Source organism: Panthera uncia, chromosome D1 (genome assembly GCF_023721935.1).
Source record: "Panthera uncia isolate 11264 chromosome D1, Puncia_PCG_1.0, whole genome shotgun sequence".
In the NCBI taxonomy this organism is placed as follows: Eukaryota; Metazoa; Chordata; class Mammalia; order Carnivora; family Felidae; genus Panthera; species Panthera uncia.
Window position 1 is genome coordinate 86,409,038 of NC_064808.1, and position 24,182 is coordinate 86,433,219.

A 24,182-nucleotide genomic window follows, 5' to 3' on the forward strand; every position below is an offset into this window, starting at 1 on the left:
AGAATGATGACAGAAGGGTGATTCCTTAGTAAAAAGTTCAAACAAGGCTCAACAACAAAAATGTTGCATGATTTACAATTGACAGTAAGAAGAACCATGTAATGAGCCACTCAATAGTCAAACTGTAGCAATTCATTAAAGCCTTGCTCCAAAAAATTCAAAGCAACTCATCACTCCACATTTCTTACCAAATCCGTAGGAGAAGAGGGTTCCTGCTAGTAGTTTTAATCCTTTTGGGTGGATGGAGAAGCTGAGGTTTAGAAAGGGAGAGTAACTGGCCCAATGTCGTCCAGTCAGCCTAAGGCCAAACCAGGAGCAGAACTGAAATTACCCAACCCCTTAGCATTTTAGAGGGACTGATACGTAGATAGGATAAAGGGCCTCTTCTCGGGGAGCACAGATCTGCTTTGGAAGAGTCTTCCGCTAATGTGCAGAGGTGTACCTGGATAGGCTCATCATTAAACCTTTTTAATGTCTATGAGGCAGGGTGGAGGATGAGGTTTGCTCTAATTGCAAACCACTAACTCCCTCTGATCCCAAGGGAGTTGAAAGCAACATTAGCATCTGGAAAATGCCAATCCACCTGTTCCTCCTCCCATGAAACTGACCATTCAACCGACAGCGTGTTGGTGGCGTCGACCGGCTACATTAAGGACTCCTATGTTTCATGTGACACTCCCTTGAGCCTTCTAGAAGACCCGAGGTCAGAGCCACCCCTCCCTTGCAGTAGTGGGCATACCTAGTTGCCCAGCTTCATTGATAGTCCTTATTTTTCCATAGGAGTTCACCTGCACCGAGGCATCTGTCTCTCTCTTTACCCTAGTAAATGTGCACGTTTTCTGCACAATACTTAAACGTTCTCTCCTGTTTCCAATTATTTTTAACAATTAAGCATGCAAATGTCTGAGGAACATTTATTAAAATTCTGTGGGCTTTTAGGAGGGAAAAAAAAGATGAACCAGCATGAAACTGAATCATCAAAGAACTCTTACAAAACCAGCATTTTGAGCCTTTAATTGGAAGTGAATCAGAAACAGGCGTGTGAAATTTCCCATGAAATACACACAGGGTTTTAAAAATCAACAGGGCGGGGGGCAGGGGTGGGGGAAAGGTGCTCTGGGCAGAGAAAGTGATGGGAAGAAATGGTTAATTACGATAAACTCCAACCCAGCCCCACTACCTGGTCATGGCTTGTCTATAAGCTTTTCTGGGGCCAAATTTGGGGAAGGATGTGAGGATGACCCTGGTACTCCTTTACCACACTACAGACCCAGTAAGTATACAGAGATCCGCCAATCTCCAGAAAGAAGGGCTTAGAGGCCCTTGCGTCCAGAGCAGCAAATCCACAGGCCTGCGTACCTTCACTAAGTCACCCTGGGAAAATTCTCCACATGCCAGTTTCCTGAAATGACATTTCCAAAAAAGTAGTCTGCTCTTACTCCCTCCCCTTTCTAGAACAGTGCAGAAAGTACAGGCGCCCCTCAAGTTCTTGCCCCAAGAGAAGTCCTATGCTGCACCAAAGACCCTATTCGAACGGGATTACTTGTGTCCTTTGGCCCAATATACTCTTATTGAGGAGAATTCCAAGGCCCTTAGAAGAATCTCTACAGACAGGATTATCAGGGCTGGAAGAGCTGCAGGAGTTAACTCATGGATCTATGTTCTAGGATTCCTGATTGGTCACAAACCTGGTACAGGGCTAGGGGCAGAGTACGTGCCAGGAACAGAAAGGTCTGAGGCTCATACATGTACACGTGCAGTCCCTGCCTTTCCATCTGGAGTTGCCAAAGCAGGGTATGTGGGGCTTAGTACCCCAGTAATCCCTGACCCCACTCTCACACATTCTCCTCACACCATATAGTTTCTGAGTTATTTTCCTCTTTGAAATACCCTTTCAATCTATTTTCATCTAGAGATGATGCATTGAGGATTGGGTTGGGAGAAATCAGTATGAATTAACAATGATGAATTAGCCCTGTCATCTTAGAAATAAGTTGCTTGCCTGGGGAGCCACATTTCAGTTTCAGTTTGTTTTCCATTTCAAATCAGTGATCTTTGAGGCGCCTGGGTGGCTCAGTTGGTTAAGCATCCGACTTTGGCTCAGGTCATGATCTCATCATCCGTGGGTTTGAGCCCCGCATCCGGCTCTGTGCTGACAGCTCAGAGCTTGGAGCCTGCTTCGGATTCTGTGTTTCCCTGTCTCTCTGCCCTCCCCCACCATTCTCTCTCTCTCTCTCTCTCTCATAAACATTAAAAAAATTAAAAACAAACCCAAATCAGTGATCTTTGTAGACAAAAAAATGACTTTAGTAACATTTGGTGGCTGCATGATGATTGCTTAGATGCCTAGCTGGTTTCTGTGCAAAGTGCCACCTTCAATTCCCTGGGAGTACTGTACAGTTGTAAGGAAATAAGATAGATGAACAAAGAAAGCATGAATTCATTAGGTCTTGATAACTTTGCTCCCGGAAACACCTTTATGGCAAAGGTGTTGTTTGGGCGCATGAATACCCGAGTCCTGCTTCGAGTCTTTTTTGCCTGGTTCTCACCTTTAGACACATCATGTCTTGAAGCCTCAGTTATCTTTCCTGTGCAATGGCCTCTTAGGTTCTAAGAGTTTCGGGGAGTATAGTGTAAGTTGACAACTTGTGATATTTGCACTAGGCCATACGACAGAGGAAACAGCTAGCTCCCTTGGTAGTTCCCTATTACTCTGGATTGTGCCTCAGGGTCTTTCAGAAATAATGTGCACAGCAGGTGGCAAGGCCGAGTGGTAAGGAGTGACATGACATACTCCGGGCAAGCGAGGAAAGCAACAGCTTCATCCCAATTTCTGGAATTTCTTCTTCCACTGACGTCAATGACCCTTTGGAGATACTTCAAAGCTTCTTTGCTTAGATACATGTTTCTAGAGTTAGAGTTTCAAACATAGCTAGAATGAAATCGCTAATAAGAGGGTTTCTTTGCTGTTATGCCGAATTAGGTTAACAAAAGAGTAAACCTTAAACACAGAGGTGTTCCATGTGACTCTTGAAGCTGTGTACACGAGTACGGGGTTGGGGGGTGCTCGTGTAGTGTTAGTGAGGAGAACGGGTTCAGTTTCCCTCCTGGAATGGAATCCAACTACAACTAGGAGGACTTCAAGTGGCTCATGGACCCCTGATAATTGCACGTGAGGTCCATCACACTGCCGTACAGAATGCTGCGAAAAACTTGCAAAGACAGGTCCTCGGCCCGACACATTGAGAATGAAAATTTTAAAAGAATAGGTTCTTCAGTGTGAAATTATGTTTGGTCTCAAGTATCCTTGGAGCTATGGTTTTCTTTGTTCTGCCAGAGGAAAAAGGAAATACATCAGGAAGCTGGGCCAGTCCACAGGAAGTCTCACTTGGGCTGATAAAAGGAACTGATGTGAGGTGGCTGTGGATGCAGTTATAAGTCAATCAGCCTTGAAATAACAAGAAATGCTATTCAGGAGAAACTGGAGCTGAAGTTAGCCTTTCTCGATGGTTTCCTTTTAACCTTGCAAAACATTCCCTCTTTGTGTTTTGCAGAAGCCCCAGATCTGTGTGTGTGTGTGTGTTTCCAAGTGCGTGTAGTTTGTGTGTGTATATCAGTGAAAGAGAATGAGAAGAGAGCAAGAGTTAGAACAGGAGAGAAAAGGAGAGGAGAAAAGGTAAGGAAGGAAAAGGAGAAGCATTGTAAGTCAAAGAATACGCTATTTTCTACTGAGCTACAAAACTTGGTCTTTTTTATCATCTCGTGGGCTCGTTAAAGCAAAACAGAACCTGGAGGTTTCACGGTCGCTGGCCTGTTGTCCAGTACACCTGCTAGAAAGACTGGGCAGGGACTCTTACCTAGGAAAAATACAGGGCTTAGGCTTCTGGAATAAAGGGTGGTAGAGAATTGAGATATGCCATGAATCTGACAAGTGCGGACTAAGGGTGGGGTCACTTAGACTGAAGGGCATTGCCAAAAAGCAACAAAACTTACATGGTCTTCAATAGGTGGGTTCGATCTGGAGCCTGACCTTCATGGATGTATGTGTCAATCTGGCAACGTATCACAGTGGCTGAGCTCTATGAGCTCGGTAGGCAAACAGGATTAGGTTCAAATCATTGCTTTTCCACTGTCTACCATTATGACTTTGGGTAAGTTACTCTACCTCTCCGAAACGGAAACAATACATACATCATCGGGTTGGTATAAGGATCAAAAGTGAGCATCTCTATAGAGGTTAAAACAGACATTGGCACATAGTAAGAGCTAGAGAAATAGCTCATATTTTTTTTTTCTTATGACTCTGATTTCTCCCCCTTCCTCTTCATTGCTATCCCCTCTCAGATGGAAGGTGAGTGAGCCCCTTGCTCTTAAGTAAGAAGTAGGGAAAGACAGGCCTTGGCTAGGGCCATTGGGGGTTCATGTAAAATAGTGGGTGATACAGTTTCAAACTGAATTGGGGCCTCTCGGGGTTGACTGTGTTTTTGCCCATAGCATAGCACCACTTCCTGTTTCAAGAAGAAGAAAAAAAGCCTTCCAGAAAACTCATTAAGAGGCTCAAAATTCTTCTTGGACATCAAATAAGTCCTCAAAAATATCGTTTTCTTAAGGGTTAAGTGTAAATGAATCAAAACCAGACGAATTCAATTTCCCTTCAATTAAACAGGATTTTTTTAAAAGTCCAGGGGAAAGGCGCTTGGGGCCAAATGTGTTTTGGGTTTTAAATGAGACCAAATTTTGGGAAAGAGTGTAAGACCCCATAGCGGAGTTAGGCCCTATTCTTAGTTTGCATTAGTGCAAAGGGATTAGCACAGCTCCAGTGTCACTTGGTAATAAAAACAACCAGCTCACAGAAATTCACAAAGCACCTCCGAGAGCCCCAGCCTTCAACTGGCCTCAAAGATCACTCTAGAATTCAGTCCCGAGATGGCAGAGAAGAGCCACATGGGCTCCAATAGAACTTCTATGAGAGGCTCACTCATCCACACCCCCAAATAAGCAATGTTTTTGAAGCCTGTCAGGGATCAGAGTTTTATGAGCGTGGGAGCTCAAAGGAAAATTCGAAATTATACCCTCATTGGATACTCGAGAAAACATTTAACATGAGAAAATGTGCATGAATTTGGAAGGACTGAAGTGACTTGCCTAAGATCCTATCACTCATTTGTGGCAGAGCCGGGGCCAGAATTCAGGTCTCTGGATCCCAGGCTGGATGATTTTAACTCTGTATTCACTACAGAGTGGGACCTAAAAGTCTCTGAAATCAGCACATTTGGGTTAGAATGCTGGTGTCTGGCCCATTTTTTGACATGTCTGTTTCTAAAGTCCCTCTTTATTTTTTACATCCTTTTACAAAATTTTTTAAAAAGTAATATATACTAGTGATTAAAAAAAAATCACAGACTACCTAAGTTTATAGTGTGAAAAATAAGTCTATTTCTCCCTGCCAAGAGGCAACCATTGTTAATTGCCTCTTGCATATTCTTCCAGAAATTGTCTATGCATAACCATGCCTACGGGTGCATTTTCTATTTATTTGTGTATTTACGTATATATTTATACAAAAATGGGACCACAGGTTTTGTAACTTGCTTTTTTCCATGTGAAGGTATACCTTGGGGGAACCTTCTAAATCAGTGTGTCTGGACAATTGATTTTATTCCATGTAACACTTGCACGGTGTTTTCTTATATACATCCTCCATGGCGTTTTTAACAAGTTCCTTGTTGATGGATACTCAGATTCTTTCCAACTTTTGCTATTACAATGGTACAGAAAACTTCACGTACATATATCTTTCCTATCTGAGTGGACATGTCCATAAGCTAAATTTTTAGAAACTGGAATTGTTATCAAACTTCTGTAAATATTTAACATCTCGATTGATGCTTCCAATCCATGTGCCATCCAGAATGTACCAAGCTAGATTCCCCCCATGAGATAAGGAGTGACATTTCCCCCTTACCCTTTCTTTTCTTTTTTTCTTTGAGAGAGAGAGAAAGAGAGAGAGGGAGGGAGAGAATCTTAAGCACGCTTCACACCCAGTGCATGGCCCACGTCGGGCTTCATCCCGCAACCCTGAGATTGTGACCTGAGCGGAAATCAAGAGTCAGATGCTTAACCCCCTGAGCCACCCAGGTGCCCTTCCCCTTACACTTTCTAACACGAGGCATTATTTTTTAAAAAAAATTTTTTTGGAGGGGCGCCTGGGTGGCTCAGTCGGTTAAGCGTCCAACTTCAGCTCAGGTCACAATCTCGCGGTCCGTGAGTCCGAGCCCCGCCTCGGGCTCTGGGCTGACGGCTCAGAGCTGGAGCTTGCTTCTGATTCTGTGTCTCCCTCTCTCTCTCTGCCCCTCCCCTGTTCATGCTCTGTCTCTCTCTGTCTCAAAAATAAATAAACGTTAAAAAAATAATAATAATAAAAAAAAATTTTTTTTAACGTTTATTCATTTTTGAGACAGAGAGAGACAGAGCATGAGCTGGGGAGGGGCAGAGAGAGAGGGAGACACAGAATCTGAAGCAGGCTCCAGGCTCTGAGCTGTCAGATGCGGGGCTCGGACTCATGGACCGCGAGATCATGACCTGAGCCAAGTCAGATGCCCAACCGACTGAGCCACCCACGCGCCCCAACATGAGGCATTATTAAGCTGTTTTAATCTTTGTTACACTGCACTCATAGGTGATAAATATTGGAATTTCATGGTTTTCATTTGGATATGTTTATGCACATGCTTGAAATTCTTTTCATATGCCTATTGGCCATTTCTATTTCTTGTTCTAGCATTGTCTATCATAGCAATTTTGCCTACTTTACTGCCAACTTGTCTATCTTTTTCTTATTACCTTGTAAAAAATCTTGTATACTAGGACATTTGCCTTTTTTTTATATCTGAGGGATATTCTTCAGTTTCTCATTTATCTTTGCCCTTGATTTATGGTATTTTTCTCTGTGTTAAAGAACTACAGCTGAGAAAGGGAGAAAAAGGTGTCGTCTCCCTGGCCGAGGCCCTGGTTTTCCAAAAAGGTCCGTACAACAGACTAGTATCACCAAGAGCAAAGAGACAATGGAAATTATAAGCTGGATGTTACCACTGGGAAAATGTGCCTAAATTTCTTTATAGTAAAAAGCCACAAATAAGATTCCCCCAATGAATATTGCTGATCTTGGAATCTCTAATAGTCAGAGCTTAGAATCTGGAAGCAGACAAAGCTCTATCCTCTAGAAGTCTGGAAGGAATACTGTAAGCATTGTGTTCTTGTTCTTTTACATGGAGCTCTGTTGAGCACTGTGCCCGGCTATATTATTCACTTTTGGGTTGAATGAATAAATGAAGGACTATGAATTAAGTGATAAATGCCGAAAGGTGAAATGACTCTTCAGGCATAAGAACTGAGATCTAAATATATGCGTTTATATCGATTGTAACAGCATTAACATAAAGACAACTCACAAGCTGAGTAATTTTATAATAATAACTGTTCGCATTTCTGCCACATGAACAACAGTGCAAACTCATTCATTCTCAGATCTCTTCACACCTAAAATCAATGAATACCCATATACGCAGACCCAACAACTCTGCTACTGGAATGTTAGATTCCAGTAGACATGTGAAACCCACACGTGTCTAGAAATGCAAGGTTAGAGCTCCCTTGGCACCTGTAATTCTGGCCTCTTGCATGTGTGCACTGAGATGTGACACATGGTCTTTCATTACCTTGGACACATAGCACTGTCTGAGTAAATGGGCTCTGCTGTTGGGAAAACATTTCAGTTTTCCAGTCTACATTCTCCAGGAGGTAACTTGAAAACTTTACACACTCTGGGGTTTTGATCATGAACTGCATGGCAGGTACACTGTTCCCCAAAGGTGGGAACCATCTTAAATATGTCAGCATTTTTGGTTCATTTTTGTAGGCATAAACAAATCGGAAGGTGTTGTAAAGTGGAACTGAATGACGTGAAAATGCATCTGAACATTTAATCTCTGATCCTGCTTGGAATGATGGCGCTAACCGAGTTTCTGGTTTGCTTGGGTGAAATTTCAGTATTCCTAAATGAGGTGGATAGGCATAACCAAATTCTGAAAGTATGTCAGACCTGTCTGAATTTCCATCGAAATTTGATTTGAGTCTCAGGGAAACAACCTTTCCTTTTGTCTCTTCACAATTACTATCTGCTGACTCATTCTCAAAAGGAACTACAGTTGTACCCCAGGATAGATGGCCCAGTCGAAAAGACGGCTTGTGGTGAAATCTCTAGAACACTGAGAAAGAAGACACACTGACATGAGTGAAGAGGAAAATCACATTTTTATGAGATCTGGCGAAATAGAGTTTCTTTTCCCTTCCCTGACGCCATGTTTAATCAACAGGTATCTTAAAAGACGGCTGATAGCATGGTTTGAGTCTATCGCTGGCTTTCTAACCCTGTTAGTCACTTTTTGCGTCCTCTGACAAGTGATGGAGCCACTTCTTTCTCCATTTCCCAAGAAGTAGGATGAGGACAGGAAGGGTTCCATTCCTAAGAGATTTGTACTTGGTCATCCCTCTCTTCAAAATTGTGTGACTCCTCCTTTCTACACCTAAATTCTTTGTTACGACATTGAAGGTCCTCCGTAATCAATTCCATCCAATCTTTTCACTTCTACCTTTGCCTTCATTTGCACCCGGCCCACCCACCCACCCCATCACCAAAGTATTCTGACTTCTAAGAAAGCCCCTGAACCATTTCTTCTTGTGCAAGTCCTACCGATCTTTCAAAGCCAAGGTCCAGGTCCACCTATGCCAAGAGGCAAGGTGTATATAGGAAAAGCAGGTATTCTGGAATCAGAAACCCTGGGCTTGAAACCCAACTCTGTCATCTATTAGCCGTCACCTTAAATAACTTACCTAACTTTCCTGAACTTTAATTTCTCCCATACAAAATGGAGACATGGTGGTATTATCTCCCAAAGGGCTATCAGAAGGATTAAAGGCAAGTGTTTATGCAAAAAGTGTTTGTGCTTTGTAAATAGAAGGGACCGTACACATGACTATTGGTGTTGGGTCTTTCTGTGCCTGTCCAGTGGAAATGGCTCTTTCCTTCCTTGAGGCTACCATAACACTTACTGCATTTCTCTGTGTACACTCACATCCCATCCTCCTGCTCAGTCTCCAGCCCAGCAGCCTTTTTGCCACTAGCATTATATCTTGACAACACTTAGTTACCTTGCATTATAGTCATGCAAAAGGCCTTGCTGATTTGCATGCTTACTGACTTGCATTAATATGACTGGCATCAGTTTATGACGCCAGCAAGGCAAAGGTTACAGAGTCTCATAAAACCAGCCAGCTTCACACAGAAAAGATTATTCCATAGATTGTCTAATTCTGTCAAACTTCCAAGATATTGGCTCCAAGAGTGACAATATGGGGATAGAAAAATCCCACCCATTGCCTCTGGGAAACATCTCCAAGTACACAGGCTACTGATGTCGGGTCTATGAGGTCAGTGGAAGAATCACAGTGACGTCACTTAGTAATGCCCCCCCCACCAATGAACTGATACATGAATGGAGTGAGCACTATAGATATAAATCATTAAAGCAACAGAAAATGAAGCAGAGTATAGCAAGGAAAAGACACCTGCAAAGATCTGAGGTTACTAGAAAAACTGTTATTCTGGTTGATGATTTTATGAGATTGTGTGTGTGCGCGCGCATGTGTGTGTGTGTGTGTGTGTGTGTGTGTACACAGTAGCCAATGTCCTTTGGCCTTCTCAATTTGTCACAAAACAACAAGCCAAAGATAGAAAGACTGTTTTAACTACAGGCTAAAAAAAGAAAGTCATGTTATTCAAAACAAAACAAAAACAGGATTCTAGACCTACATATTGTAGTTAATTGTCTAAAATGAATGAAAATAGTAGATTTTCAATTGGTCTGTACCCTGAAAACCTGTCTACCAAGCTATAGATAGAAAAAGACTTCTTTCAGAGAAGACGAGGATGGCCTGAGTATTGACTTACAATTTGAGGATATGTTTTTGAAGTTTGAGGTAGGATAAAGGCCTCAGTCCATTAGAAATCCTGCCCGGCAATTCATCATCATAAAAATTTTCCCAACATTTTTGCCCCCCCAGGCAACTCAGTACTAGCATTAGATGACTGTTATACATTTCTAGAAGATAGACTTGGTTTAAATTAACTGCTTTTTAAAAACCAATGCCAAGTTAACTGGTTGACCCCAAACAGAAGCAGACATCGAAATCTGGAATCTTATTTAATGTGGTTGTTTTCCAAGACCTACCTACTACACAGTCTGAAAGATGAGCCAGTAAGGCATATTGTAATGCATCTGAATATATTTAACTTAAATAGTCAAATATTCAATTATTCAAAGAATTGAAATAGGAATTCATCCCACCTGCCTCCAGTCTATAGAAGGGCCCATTGGCTATTTAAGCAAAATGCTGTACTTTTTGTTGTCCCCTGGTAATGGAGACCTTGTTTGTCTATAGGAAAAGAAGGATTTCTTTTGAAAAACAGCAGTTTAAAAATCCTATCTGAAAATTTGGACTTTTTAAAAAAATACGGACATACTTCAAGATGGTAGTGATACATTATTCATTAAATAACAGAAATGCCTTTAGTTCAAAGTGCTAGATACGTCATGATTTTTCTTTTAAAGACTTCTCTCTCTGTGTTTCTCTGTCTACTTCTCTCACATACCCACTGCCTTCGGGATTCTATAATTCATGATAACGTAATGAAAGCAAATGAAATCTTCGTGGTGTCATGGAAAGAACACTAGCTGGAGGGTTAGGCTCCCTGAATTCTCATCTTGACTCTGTCAGGAGTTAGCTGTGTGATCTTAGATAATTCATTAAATAACTCTGGGCCTCAGTTTCCCCACCCATAGAATGCGCACGTGGAGCTCAGTAATCTGTAAAGTTCTAAAGTTGCAAACCTGTAAACTTGAATTCGAATGGCAGCAGAAGCGGAAGGAAGATTTTTGTAGGAATTATTCACAAGCAAAACAGGGGTCACCATTTGGTAATTACCTGAGGCAAACAATTCGATGTGGTCATGGGGACAGATAAACTGACAAAGTCTATCTGGCCTGGAGTCCTCATGAATCCAGGCGATAGGAAGGTTAAAAGATGGGGGGCGGGGGGGGGGAGAGGGAGGCAGTTCACTCTTCAAAACAAAGGCAAGACCCCTTTCTGAGGGCAGAAGTAAAGTCTTTGTTCCCAAGTGCTCCTCACTCTGCTGGTTCCTCCTCCGCTACCATCCTGAAGTTTCCCGACTGGATAAGCACTGTCCTGTCAGCGATGACCATCCTCCTGGCCCCATCTGCCACATTGGTCTCTGTGCTGTTTTTCAGAGCCCAGCGCTGACCTCAACCTATCTTTCCCATTTTGCTCTCCCAGCATTAGGGGTTGTATGGTGCTGCATTTTCCTGAGGTAAAGGATGAGAACTGAAAGTGTCTCTGCTCGATTGTGGCTTTATTGAAGCATCCTCTCCGACCATCCTGGCTGATACAACCACATCACTTTCTATCCCCTAACCTGCTTCATTGTTCTTCAGAAGGGGTATCACTCCTGGACATAGAATTATTTATTTATGCGTCTGCCACCTCCGTAGAGTATTCATGCCAGCAGGGTTTTGATACCTGTTTTATCCTCAACACAGAAAGCAGACCCTTGGAGCATAAAAGATGCGTGATTAATATTATAGTAATATTAATATTATGTTGAACTAATAAAATATGTCTTATGGTAAATCCAGAGCTCTGATCTAATGCTCTGACCAATCGATCCCCACAAGCCCTATCCCCAAGGAGAAATTCAACTCATGTACATTCAGCTAAGGTACTAAGCTTTCTTTAATCCTTACTCTGATTTCTGGCAAGGGAGCACCTTGGCCCCATTTTGTAGATGAGGAAACTGACATTCAAGGAACCGAGATGCCTCACTGTAGGGCCCACAGGAACCCAGTAACAATTGAGAATGGACTCAAGTTTTTTGACTTGGAGTCTGCTGTGCATTTCTCTGTCTCATTCACCATGTCTGCATCCTCAGGGGTCGTTTCCCCATCTTTAATTGGGACCGTGGGCATTGAATCAAGCTTTCCTGGATGGAAGAATGAGATTCAATTGAAGACTGCAAAAAACCAAGAGGCGGGTTTTGAAACCAGGTCATCTCTTGAGCAGCAACCCGTATCACGTGATTTTCAACACTGATAATATCACTGTGGGGAGCAGGGGTGGGGTAGGTGTTGTTTAATATCGCGGGTTAACTTGTGTGTGGCAGAAGAAGTGCGGAATGGATCCTGAAAATTTTAGTATTCCTAACGTGATGCTCAGAGCCTTCCCAGGAGACATTCTTGGAGAGGAGAAGAGAACATGACACAGAAGGACTTGTAACAAGGGCAGCGAGATTAAGATTTTGAAAACACTGAGTTGTGTAAATTATGCACAGAATAAAAACCCTCTGCAAAGAAATCCAGACTCCCCTGGCATCCTGGAGCAAATACCTCCTTAGTGCTGAGACCCAGAGGTATTTTAAAAGATAGACATGCCTTATAGTTGAGGAAGAAATATGCAGGTGCATAAAAATCACATTCCGGAATTACTCGAAGATGATTTGTCAAGGTCACTCAAAGTGGGAACCCACATTCTAGGTTTCTGTCTACAGACCTCAATCTGTATAAAACTAGATTTCGTGAACATGCAGGTACATGTCCTTATGGGAGCATATAATGTGATATATTAGGAAGAGAAGATTCGAAAGTTACTACTGTAGAGCTAGTTTAGTCCCACTGTTTCATTTGTACAAAGATTTTGAACTTCACATGGGTCTAATGGACCGTGCACTCTCACACGGAGACCAGAAACCCACGGGCCTCCCCTTGTCCACTGTCCCCTGCAAAGACAGTGCTGGAATCATCTCCGGAACAGGGTCTGGGGAACATCAAGGTCCAAAGGTCACACAGGAACAGGAAACTGGCTTTCACACACTTTCAATACCAAAGTATACACCAGCAAGTCAATTCTGCAGACTTTGGGTGACCAAAGATAACTCTGAAAGTCGCTGCTCTGTGGGTGCGTCTGCATAGCCGGGTCACCTGGACAGGAGACAAGGGTGCTCCTGAGGAGGGTTTGGAGGGGTTCCCAGGCTCCCACCACCCACATGAAAAAGAAGACCTTTATTTCCATCCTTGGCATGAAGCACCAGGGTCCTTAAGCCTGCTCTCACTGCCTGCCACGCCAGTCCCTGTGTGTGTATCTAAAGAGGTTAGCACATCTCGGGTACACAGACCACAGCTTCCTCCATTTGCTCAGGGCCTTAGAGGTCCGAGTATCATGGAGATATTGCTTCACTTCTCCTTAGGGTGTCCACATCAAGACCCTGGAGCCATCTTACCAACCTTCCGGATCAGAGGGAGTGCTTCTGGGTAAGGGGTAAGTGTCCTGATGAGGGGGGCAGGTTTCTAGAGCAGAGCATCCTTTTACCAAACCTGGGACACACAGACACTTGCAAGCACACACCCGCAGGCAGAGGAGCAGGCGCAAATGACCAGTGGCCACCTCCACCCTCGCTATAGGGACACTCCTCACCCCCACGCACTTTAAATTGGAAGAATCCAGACTCACAGAGGCTCCCCTTAACCCAGTACAACCAGTTATCGCCTCTCCAGATTTTCAAGTTCCTTCTGTTGGTGCCTTTTACCTAAGTCAGCATGTTTCAAACTTTCAGAAAAGAAAAGGAAAAAAAAAAAACCTTAGAAAATAAAAACCACTACTCCACCCAAATGATAAAAATCTCTTCAATTCTCCAAGCACAACATCTTAGTCTCCTCTTAACTCAGCACTGAGTGAGAAGTTGATTCCTTTGGGTTCTGGGGAATGGCGGGCTCTGCCAGTCCCCACCTCACCAGCCTAATAGTTTTTCCAGACTGACTCCTGCTTGGTGTTGCGGGACAGCCTGGAAGCCGACTCCTGGTCCCATTCATTGCTCTCGGTCCTCTAAGGTCAGTCACTTGAGGGGGTGTCCCTCCTCCCTGCTCCTGGCCCCACTTCTCGCTTCCAGAAGGAGCAGGCAATCAACACTTCTGAAGTCTGACTCGAAACCCAGACCCTCGGCCACCCCTCTGGGCTGCATTTTGCAACTCAGACCCAGGCGCGAGGTGTGTGGGGTGACGCGAGGGGGGGGGTGTGGGGGGTGGATTTGGCAGGGCGGTCGCTGGGGCCGTGGGCTCAGCGCCGGCCACCGAAGGAGAAGGGGCTGTGCAGGGCGCGGGACCCTCTTTGGGAAACCGTGGAGCGCGCCCTGCCCCCGGAGTCGGCGCACGCCGGGGCGCGGAGAGCCGGGGCCGGGGGCTGGGGCTGGGGGGGCGGCGCGGAGCGGGGCCGCAGAGAGACCCCCCTGCCGGCTGAGCGCCGAGGCCCGCCCGTCAGTCCCGGGGAGCCGGCAGCTCCCGAGCGCCGAGAGCCGGCAACGCAAATACCAAGAGGAAGGGAAACCAGCCCGCGCTGACATGTAAACAGGGGATTCCATCTGGAGGAGCCCGCTCAGACAGACCCCCAGACACACTCACTTGCACCCCGATCCGCCTGCAACCCATCCACTTGCCCGCCCCAGGGCCCTCCAGGCGGGGACCAGAGCTGGTGGCGGCTGCATCTCCCGCCCCCGTCGCCTTCGGCCTCGGGTAAGAAGAAGCCGGCCGCCGGGCCAGTGCCCGGCGCCTGGGCCAAGACGCCCAGCTTGCCCGGGGGTGGGGAGAGTGATGGACCCGGGGGTCCCCGGCCCCTGCCTTGGATCTGCTCCCGGGGTCCCCAGGTTTCACGCGGACCTCCGTCCGCAGCCCGGCCCGCAGCACGTACGAGCGGGCCGGACACGGCTTCGGGACAAGGGGTGCGGGGGGGGGGGGGGAGATCGCTGTCGGTCGTGAACCCGGAGGGTCGCGCCCGCGAGTGAGACTCGCCACCGGAGCGCGGGAGGAGACGGCGCGAAGCCGGGGCACGGAAGGAAAGGAGAGTGGCCACGTCTTCCGGGACCCCGGCGCCCAGCGCCAAGCCTGCCCGCTGCCTCGCCGCCCCGGCCGGCCCCGCCGCTCCCGCGCCCACTGCCCAGTCGCTTACCTTAATAGTCCCGTCCATTTGGCCAAGTCTGCAGCCGAGCCCCCCAATATTCCACACATTGACCCGGTTACAGCCTGACCTCGCAGCCCCTTCGGATTAGCCCGGCGCGGCCTCCCTGGCGCCCTGGGCCCTCCCTGCGTGCCCCCCACGAGCGCCCTGCCCTCGCTCCCCTGTGCACGTTTGTTGTTGTAGCGGAGCGAAAAAGAGACAGTTAACCGGATGAAACTTTTTTTTCAGCTAATTTTGGGAAGTGACTTCACTTTGCGAATCGGGGAGGAAGTCCTATCTCTCTCTCTCTCTCTCTCTCTCTCTCTCTCTCTCTGTCTCGCGCTCTCCTCTCTCTTCTCTCCCCTCTGCTCTCTCCCTCGTCTTCCCTCCCCCCACACCCCCTCTTCCTCCCCTCTGCTGGTCCTGCTTTTCGCATCACACACACTATATAAATATACCCGGAGATGCCCAGATACATTCGTGCGCAGCGCACACAGGATACTTGCTCCTGGGAGATAAGAGAGAGCTGGGAACAATGCTGGGGTCCACGCCCGGCGCCCGCGCCCTGATTCCCGCAGTCTGCACCCCCACCCCCAACACCTTCCCCCAAAGTCCAAAACCAAACGCCTTTGGCCTCCTTCCTTTTCCCGGGGCCGTTGGCCGAAGGTGGCCCTCTTGACTCATTCCCTTTCCGTTTCTTCCCACAGATAGGTTCATTAATGCTTTTTCCAGCCGGAGTAAACTTATGGGGGGGGGGGGCGTTCAGTTTACTCGGGCTGGGGATAACCTGGAGCCTACTGCCCGGGAAGATCCGGACTCAGACCGAAGGAAACCAACCATTAAAAAAATGCATCCAATGGGAATTTTTCCACTCGGGCCCTCGGCTGCCGAGTCGCGGCAGACTCCGGGAGCTATTTCACCGGCCGACGCGGACTCTGGGCGGTTTCGGAAGGACCCCACCATCGGGGGCGAGGACTAGGCTCCCAGTGCATTGTTAGCAGAAGGGCGCCCTCCGGGCGGCGCGCCTCGGCCCTTTGCTCCTGGAGAGCTCCCGGCGCCCGCCCAGGGCCAGAACCGGCAGCACCATAGGCCACTTCTCCGCGCCTTCTAGGGTCCAACCCCTTGCACTTTACCTGGACCAGATGGCCCAAGTCCCAGCGTTCGGCCAGAGCCGCCTATGCAATGCTACTCCAAGCCCCAAGAAACCTACGCTACCGCGGGACGTTCCCTCCACACTGGTCAACAGGTCTGCAGAGCGCAGCACTCAAGATCGCGGCACCGTCATCCCCACCCAGCCGTGAGGCCAGCCGACTTTTGGCCCGCCTTGTCGGCCCCCGCCACCCGGAGACCTCCCCCGTCTTTCTGCAGTGCCGCCGAACCCTCCAGTTGGGGCAGCCTCAGGAGTCCGGCGCGCAGCGAGGAGACATCCCCCCACCCCACTCCTCCCCCAGGCGCTCTCGGCCTGACTCCCTTCTCCCCAACCTCCCAAACAGGTTACCTTGTCCACGCTCTCCAGACCACGCTTTGGACTTTTTCACGTTTATTTAAGAGTCCACCCGGGGAAGGAGGAAAAAAAAATCCAGAGGAGATCCGAGTCAATTGGAAAGAAAAAAAAAAAATTCAAAAGGGTGTCCACAGCGGCGAAAAAGGTGACTTATTAATTCTTTATTTCTTCTGGAGCAATTGAGCCAGAAAGCTAGCTCGCCTCCCTCCCTCCCTCCCCCCACCCCCTCTCGAAATTAGTCTCATCAATTCAGCTCCAATTTTGGGTTCGAATACAGACGCGGGTCTGAACGTGACCAGACCTGGAGTGGCGGGTGCAGCCTGCCAGCAATTGAGACTCGGTGTGCGTATGGGGGAGTGGGGTGGGGGTGGGGTGGGGGTGGGATGGGGGCCGGGCCGACCCCCCCACCTCCTGTCTGCTTCTCAATCCAGGGGTCTGCTCCGGGGCTCCCCTGGGACCGCCACATCTGGTTACCGCTAGCGGGGTCAGTCCCCCCCCCCCCTTTGCCTGGGGCCACCAGTTCTGGAGTTCAATTAAAAGAAATCAGGCTTAACCCTTTCCTCCCCTAGGCCGACCGCCTGCCCTCTCACTCTTCCCTTCAGCTTTTCCACATGCTTTCCAGAGAGGAAAGAGGTTAAAGGGAAAGGAAGAATGAATTACATCCTTTCAAACCCCAAATTGTTTCCTTTTCAGCCCAGACTCTGTCGACCTTCAAACGACAACAGGGCTTTCAGGAGGGTGCGGGGAGACCACTTCCCACCCGAACCTGGCCAAAAACCCGGCACCCCCAGCCACATCGGCCCTCTTTCGGGCAGAAGGGATTCCAACTCCACCACCCGGAGGCCCCCTTCCGGGTCCTGGGCAAACACTGATGTTGCTAATGGCCACCCCACTAGAGCCGCTGTTCCCCCTTCCTGACGCACTCCTCCAAGTGCTTGAGAAGGCTCCTCTATGGCAAAATGTTGTCTAGGTCTCTCTTCCCAACTTCTGTTGTGCAAAGATCCTATTACCTTCACTGCACTGATCAGTACAGTTACCCCAGTAAGCCTAGCACCCCCAATTCCTTGCAGCAGCAGCTGTCTCTCCCATTGGGAGTTGCTCAATATGCAACTAGATTAAACTGAGGACTTGCCCTCCTGTTTTCACCGTGGAGCTCAATAGCACTTTCTGTTTCTCCCTGAAAACCAAAGCTATGGCAATTTCGTAATTTTGAAGATGGGGGCGGGGGGAGAGGGAGAGTGGAGGCTGGCGTTGGCATAACGGTCACCCCTTTGTGACTTACTGACTGGCACCCCTGCCATGCCTTTTGCTCGTTCTGAGCCCCCCCCAGGAGGAGCTCCTGTCCATTCACAAGGTCCTCCACCCAGAAAGGAGAATCCCCCTCCCCCCCCAACTGGGAACAACAGCTCTCTGAGGCATTCCAGACTCCCTCCACCCCACACTGACATGCTGGTGGGCAAGTGTGCCCCACTTATGTAACTCTGGGTTTGCCGCTCAGCTCCTGCTGCTGCTTCTATTTTCAATCCTGAAGGGGGGAAAAGCCCTAACTAAACACAACAGTAAACAAGTCTGCCCTGTTTCATGTGGTTACCACCAGACATCTGGAAAGATGGTTTGATCCTGGCAGCTCACATTGTTTTCACGAGCAGCCAAAGAGAATATTTCGAATGTTTGCATTGAGACAAATTGATAGAGAGCCTGTGGTGAAGCCGGCTACAAATGAAATCTGTCTTTGAGTTGGGGAGGGGAAACCCCTCCCCTTCGCCCCTCTCTCCCTCCCCTTCTGTCCTCTCTCCCGCCCCTTCTCTCTCCCCTTCCTCCCTTCCTCTCTCCTCTCTCCCCCTTCTCCTAGCATAGCCAGGGACTGGTTACCCCAGCCCACACACTTGCACACACCCTCTTTCCTGGCTCACCAGAGACTGTCCTGCCAGCCTTTCCCAGACTGGGCAGGGCTGGTGACCCGCGGCCAGTGCCTGCTACCAGCCGTGCCCATTCCACCAGCCCAGACCCACGTTCAAGTCAGGGAGCCCTCACACAAAGCCAAGGAAGCGGGGCCAGCATTTAAAACAAAAGCTACCAGGTCTGGGGGTGGGGGGGGGGACCAACAAAACAACTCACCACACATGTCTAAGCCTAGGGTCACGGGCAGAAAGCACGAACACGGAGACGAGTATTTAGGAAATATTTGGGTTTTGAGCTTTTTCGCTGGAACTTCGGGGCTATGACTTGCCTCGCACCATCCGCACTTGACAGTATTTTCAAACATGCGGAAGTCCTGCTTCCCGCGGGAGGGGAGCGGCTGGGCGAAACGTGTCTTGGCTCTCTCAATGTCAGCCCTTTTGACCGGGTCAAGCCTTTCCAGACGCAACTTCCTGGGCTTCTTTGGTCCCAAGCCCAGGTTGGGGGTGGGAGGACGCGACAGTCGGAGCCGGGTCCCCAGGGTGCCTCCGGACCCGGGTCACTTGAAACCCCGAAAGATGCCAGGCCTGGCACAGCTTGTCGGGCGGATCCTTTCCCCTGCGTCCTCCCTCCTCCCCCGCCCCTCGGGTCCAGCGCGGCCTCGGCGGGTATTCGAGCTGGCAAAGGGGAGGGGGGGAGAAGGGGGGAGGGGGGAGAAGCGGGGGCGCGGGGGAGGGACGGGCGAGCGAGCGCCAAAACTCCAGACTGCACAACTGCAGCTTCAAGTGTCTGGCCCCTCGCTCGAGGCCATAATTAATTTGAGATTTATTTTTATTGGAGAACTCGAGTCTCGTCTGACCTTAGCCAAACAAGGCAGCTCGAGCCGCCCCTGGATGCGCTTGAATGCCGGGGAATATTTCTGCAGGAAGGCTCTGCAGGCGCGCCTGCTTTGAATTTGTTTCTCAGACTTCATCTACTCACAGATTGAAGGAAGATTTAGAGCCTTTGCTCGCCCTGCCCGCTCCCCACGCTCGTTCTTGCCTTAGCGCCAAGCGGGTTCAAAACGCTACGTGGGAGGCCGCGGCGGCGGCGGGAGGGCCGGGGGGCCGGCTGGCCCGGCTGGGGGAGGGTCTCTGCGCCCAGAGCCCGAGGCGCTCGGGGCCGGGTCCCCAGACCACGCGGCGTCGACTAGGAAATCCCAAGGGAGTCCGAGGCCGACCAGAGAGCGCAGCCTGACAAGAGGTGGAGACCAGCCAGGTGCCGGGACTCTCACCCAGCGGCGGCGCCTAGACTGGGGCTTGGGGTGGGGGCGGAGGGGGGGTGGAGAGGGGAAGGGAGAATTTCATCCCCTCCGATCTCCGTCCTTCCTGCCTCCCGGCCGCCCCACACGGCATTTATTCTAAGTACAGACCTGTGTCCTTGCAGCCCCTCTGCAGGACCTGTTGGCCAGATGCTGCCCCTGGGCCGTGTGGTGGTGAACATTCTGGAGCTCTAAGCCTCCTTTGGTCTGGTGCGTGGTGTGCATGCTGGTGTCTCCTCCAGCATGCAGCAGGGGCTGAACCAGCAGGGTAGGTGGTGAGGGAGTGAGTATAAGGAGTAGGGCAGATTCGCTAAGGGGGGAAGTGGAAGACCCTGACCTTCTCGTGGGACGGGCGAGGGACCTTCCGAGTTGTGCCCCTCGCACTGGGATCGACTGCGATTTGCATAGCACGGGGCCAGGATTCCTCTTGGGTCTCCTGCCTGCTCCACCCCGTAGCTGCAAGTTGGGAAGTCCAGGTTGAAAGCCTCGCTGGGGGGCCAGGCTCCTAGGGTTTGAATTCTGGCTCCGCGCTTACCAGCTCTGTAGGTTTGAGCAAGCTCCTTAACCTCTTTGTGCCTCAGTGCCTTCATCTGTACAGTGGTGTTATAATAGGACCTACCCCTGGCGGTCAGCACAGTTCTGTCCTTAGCACCACCCCTTACAAGCTGCGCTCCGTTAACCTCTCAATACCTCGGTTTCTCATCTGCAAAATGGATTACCTCCTGGGGTTGGTATTAATATTAAAGGAGTTAGTATAAATGCAATGCTTAGAACAGGACCTGGCAAATGTAAGGGGTACCTTAATGGTACCACCATTATTCACTTACTGCGTGTTATGGCCTTAAAGAGTCACTCGTGTTCCTTCGCTCCCTGCCCCTTGCTCTTTCCAGCCTCATCCCCACTCTAAGGGCTGTCCTGCGCATAACTCCCTGAGCACTCTGGGGGGGTTCTCAGAGCCCAGATCGCTGCCGGGTGGACAGGGTGCCCTTGACTGCTGCGCCCGGCTCGGCTTCAGGCCCTGGGCCTGGGTGCCTGGGCTCTCAGTGTTTGTCAACAACCTCGGAGCCGGGTGCCTGACGCGCAATGGCAGGGGCTTGGCAGCCTGGGACTGTTTGTGCCCCTCTGGCAAATGGTCGATGTAGGGAGCCCGCGGAACAGACCCAAGATTGTCCCTGCCACGCAGACCTTTCGCCGCCGTCAATGCACCCCTTTGTTCAACAATACAAACTTTGTGGCTGCTGAAAAATCCATTTTTCCCCCTTGAAAAGAGCTCCTGCGGCGAGCGGCTCCTTTGGCTGCCCACAGCTCCTGGACTGCATCCTCTCTCCCTGCTCCCCACTCCAGACCGCTCCGCTCTCCTGAGCCGGTTTGCTTTCTCTCTGACTCCGGGCCCGGGTCAGTCTCCTGGGCTCCCACTTGCCCCTCTAGGCTTTGTCATCCCTGAGGTTTTGGATCCCCGAGTGTGTGCAGACCGGGGTGGAGGAGTGGCTGGGGGCGAGGCGGGGGGGGGGGGGCACTTGCTGTCTTTGGGGCCGGGCTGGAAGTGAGAACTCCCTAAGCTTCTGGAACTGGGCGTGGCGGGGGTGGGAGGGGTCACAGCCTGCCTAACCTCTCCGGAAAACTGGACTTAACGAACCCCAGCGCGCTTTAAAGCCTCCCGGTGTACGGTGTACGCCCTGCCTCTTCCTGGGGGCCATGGGTCCAGCCATCTATTCATTGATTGTCGATACATGGAGTCACTTATTTTTCATTCATTCATCATAGATTAAACACCTCTTCCCCGCCAAGGCTCCGGGACCCGGCCTCCTTCAAGTGACTATAAAACTCCTTTAGATCTTGGGAAGGGGTGGGAGTCGGGACACGAGTACCTCGTGTCAACAAATTTCCCTTTAGAGAAATGGGAGGAGGGCTGGACGCTAAAGTGGCTCTCCCCCAGGGTCGAGCCCCATGGAGGTGGCCACGGGCCGGCAGACTGACCCACACTGCGGTGGCATTCCCGGATGCCGGAGGGAGCTCAGCTTGGGCAAGCAGGTGGGGGTGGGGACCTCAGGGGCGGAGTTTCAGGGAGAAGGGGGCGGGGCCGGGAACCGAGGGGTAGGTTTTCAGAACCGCGGTGGGCCCTTCCTCCTCCGACCTGGGACTCCGACTCGGGCTGGCCCCGGGGCTGCTACCCGGAAGGAAGGAGGTCGCGCCTGGGTCCCAACCCCGGGCACCCTCAGCCCCGCCCCGCTGGCGCATTTTCATTTAAACGTGCAACCCAGATGTCCTGGCCTCGGTTTGTTTACATTCTTGGGAACTGTTGTGAGTGGGAAAAAAGTTCTATATTCTGTCAAATGTAGCAGTCTGCTCTTTGGAGGGCGGGTGGGGCCAAGAGAGGTGGGCTTCAGGACCGACGGGGTGTCGAGCCGGTGGGAGAAGCGCGTCGCGTTCACACAGCCGCGTACACACGCCCAGAGGCTCATGTGCACGCTCCCCAGTACACGCAGACCCTTACTTTGAAACCTGTTGTGCGCCAGCGGCGCGGGCGCAGGACCCACTGGGACCCGATGCTGGCTCGCAGGTCCGCCGACTGGCGTCTCGGCTTTCCCTGCCCAACCTCATCGCGCTCACCCACTTCCAGTCTCCGATCAGTGCCTACCGAGAGCGTTCCTCCCCAGCCAAGGATTCCCGAGGGTCTGTGCCACCCTCGGGTGGTCGGGAGCGCCCCAGGCTCCAGATCCACCCGCTGAACCCTCCACCCCTTTTCCCGGGGAAAGCGGGGAGCGACCACAGGCCCGGTGGCAGAGGGGCTGGGGGTCATTACCTGTTTAAAGACGCTGTCATGTCTTACCTTGACGTAAGACGACGTGTCGGGGACTGTCTGAAACATCCTCCGTTGGTGAGGAAGGGTCAGGAAGGCCCAAGAACCAACCTGGGTGGGAGAAACCTCAGTCACCCGAGAGTACAGCATGGGTGAGACGGTGGTGGGTGAGGGGGCAGGTGGTTGGGGAAGGAGGCTGGATGGCTCTGATCGCCCAGTCCAGAAAGGGAGGATCCCCGTGGTCAGGTACTGGGAGCCAGTTCTGCGTCTCCGCCTCCTGACTTCAGGCTAAGGGATGGCGAAGGTTGAGAGCCGGCTCAAGACGGCCTGTGGCTTTTCCTTGCAGTCCTGTAACCCTCCTCTACCCACAGATGAGACCACCCACCCCCACTCTGACCCCGGGCCTGGGTACTTTCACACCTAGGGACACAGGGGCCCCTCTGAGCCGGAAGAGAGAACCATGCCCTGGTAGGGGTAGGTCTCCCCACGAATGCAGCCCAAAGCCCCAGGGAGCAGATATTTACAGAACTGCCAAGCTTGGGCCCTCAGGGCACAGATCTTCAGCCTGCCTCCCCAACCACCTCAGGACTCCACCAGTGGCCAGCTGCCCCCCCCTCTTCCCTGCTAGTGGACCACTTGGGGAGGACGACTGGCTGAAGGTCCTAGAGATCTAGGGAGGCCCTTTCCCCAGCCCCGGCTCCTTAAAAGAGTTTTGAAGGCAGAGACCAAGATAGTGAATGACGCAGCCGCATTTCTAGTGGCGGGGGAGATGGTGTGTGAAGTCTGAATATTTGGGCTAGCGGGTGCAAAAACCACCCTAGATGCCAGGTGCCTCTGGGTGAGTCTCTCCCTGCCTTGCCAAGTCTGGCCCTCTTGCCTTCCTTCTCTTAAACCATCTTTAACGTGGCAGCCTGCAGCTTCTCCGGCAGCCAATATGTTTCTGATAAAGGACTTTTCTCCCCACTAACAGATTCCAGCTTTTGGCTCCTGAAGCCACAACACACACACACACACACACACACACACACACACGAGTTCAGGGACCAGGTACGTTCCTTTGGGCTCCTAAATACCTCTTTCCTGCCTCTGTCTTCTCCCCAGGAGTGTCCCCGATTTTGTTTGCAACTTGGAGTGAAATTTGCAAGAAAAGTTGGGGGGGGGGGCTGGGAAGGAGAGAAAAGAAAGCCCCACTCCAGAGAATGAGAGAAAGAAAGAGTCCCAGAAAGCATCCCATTTCCCTACTGCAGCTGGAGCAGGGAGAGGCGCCACCACCCTAAGTCCCCTCAGAGATCCCCCCTACACGAACACTCACCTTAGACACCCTCCTCTGTTTGGCCAGCGGCAGCCGAACTCCTGAAACTCCAGGATGTCTGAGCTCTGAGTGCTAATTCTCTGCTACCAGAGCCCCCGAGATCCTTGGTGGCGCCAGAATTAAACCTGCAGGCTGCCCGGAGTCAAGCTGCACCTTTCTTTGCAGTGTATCCAGACCGCCAGCCTGGGTCCCAGCAGGAGCTGGGGGGCCCGCAGGAACCGCTGGGCTCCTCTGTCTGTGCGCCCGGAGGCCC

General features: G+C 50.4%; 1 protein-coding gene and 1 long non-coding RNA gene across 4 annotated transcripts in view; one reads left to right on the forward strand and one right to left on the reverse strand.

The window, feature by feature from the left end:
- FLI1 (Fli-1 proto-oncogene, ETS transcription factor) overlaps positions 1-24,077 on the reverse strand; it is a 129,960-nt gene extending 105,883 nt beyond the window's left edge. Inside the window, exons 1-2 of one of the 2 annotated variants that reach the window (XM_049654507.1) lie at positions 23,930-24,077; positions 22,648-22,728 (exon numbers count right to left, since the gene is read on the reverse strand). In XM_049654507.1, coding sequence (XP_049510464.1) covers positions 22,648-22,686 — 39 coding nt within the window. In that variant the 5' untranslated portion in view covers positions 22,687-22,728; positions 23,930-24,077. Of the gene's footprint in view, positions 1-15,126; positions 15,530-22,647; positions 22,729-23,929 lie in introns of those variants that run through there. The other variant, XM_049654516.1, reaches the window with a different exon arrangement.
- Positions 13,855-24,182, forward strand: part of LOC125939010 (uncharacterized) — a 15,751-nt gene continuing 5,423 nt past the window's right edge. Inside the window, exons 1-3 of one of the 2 annotated variants that reach the window (XR_007462900.1) lie at positions 13,855-14,171; positions 14,533-14,693; positions 16,608-16,763. This is a non-coding gene — a long non-coding RNA (uncharacterized LOC125939010). Of the gene's footprint in view, positions 14,172-14,532; positions 14,694-15,668; positions 16,764-24,182 lie in introns of those variants that run through there. The other variant, XR_007462894.1, reaches the window with a different exon arrangement.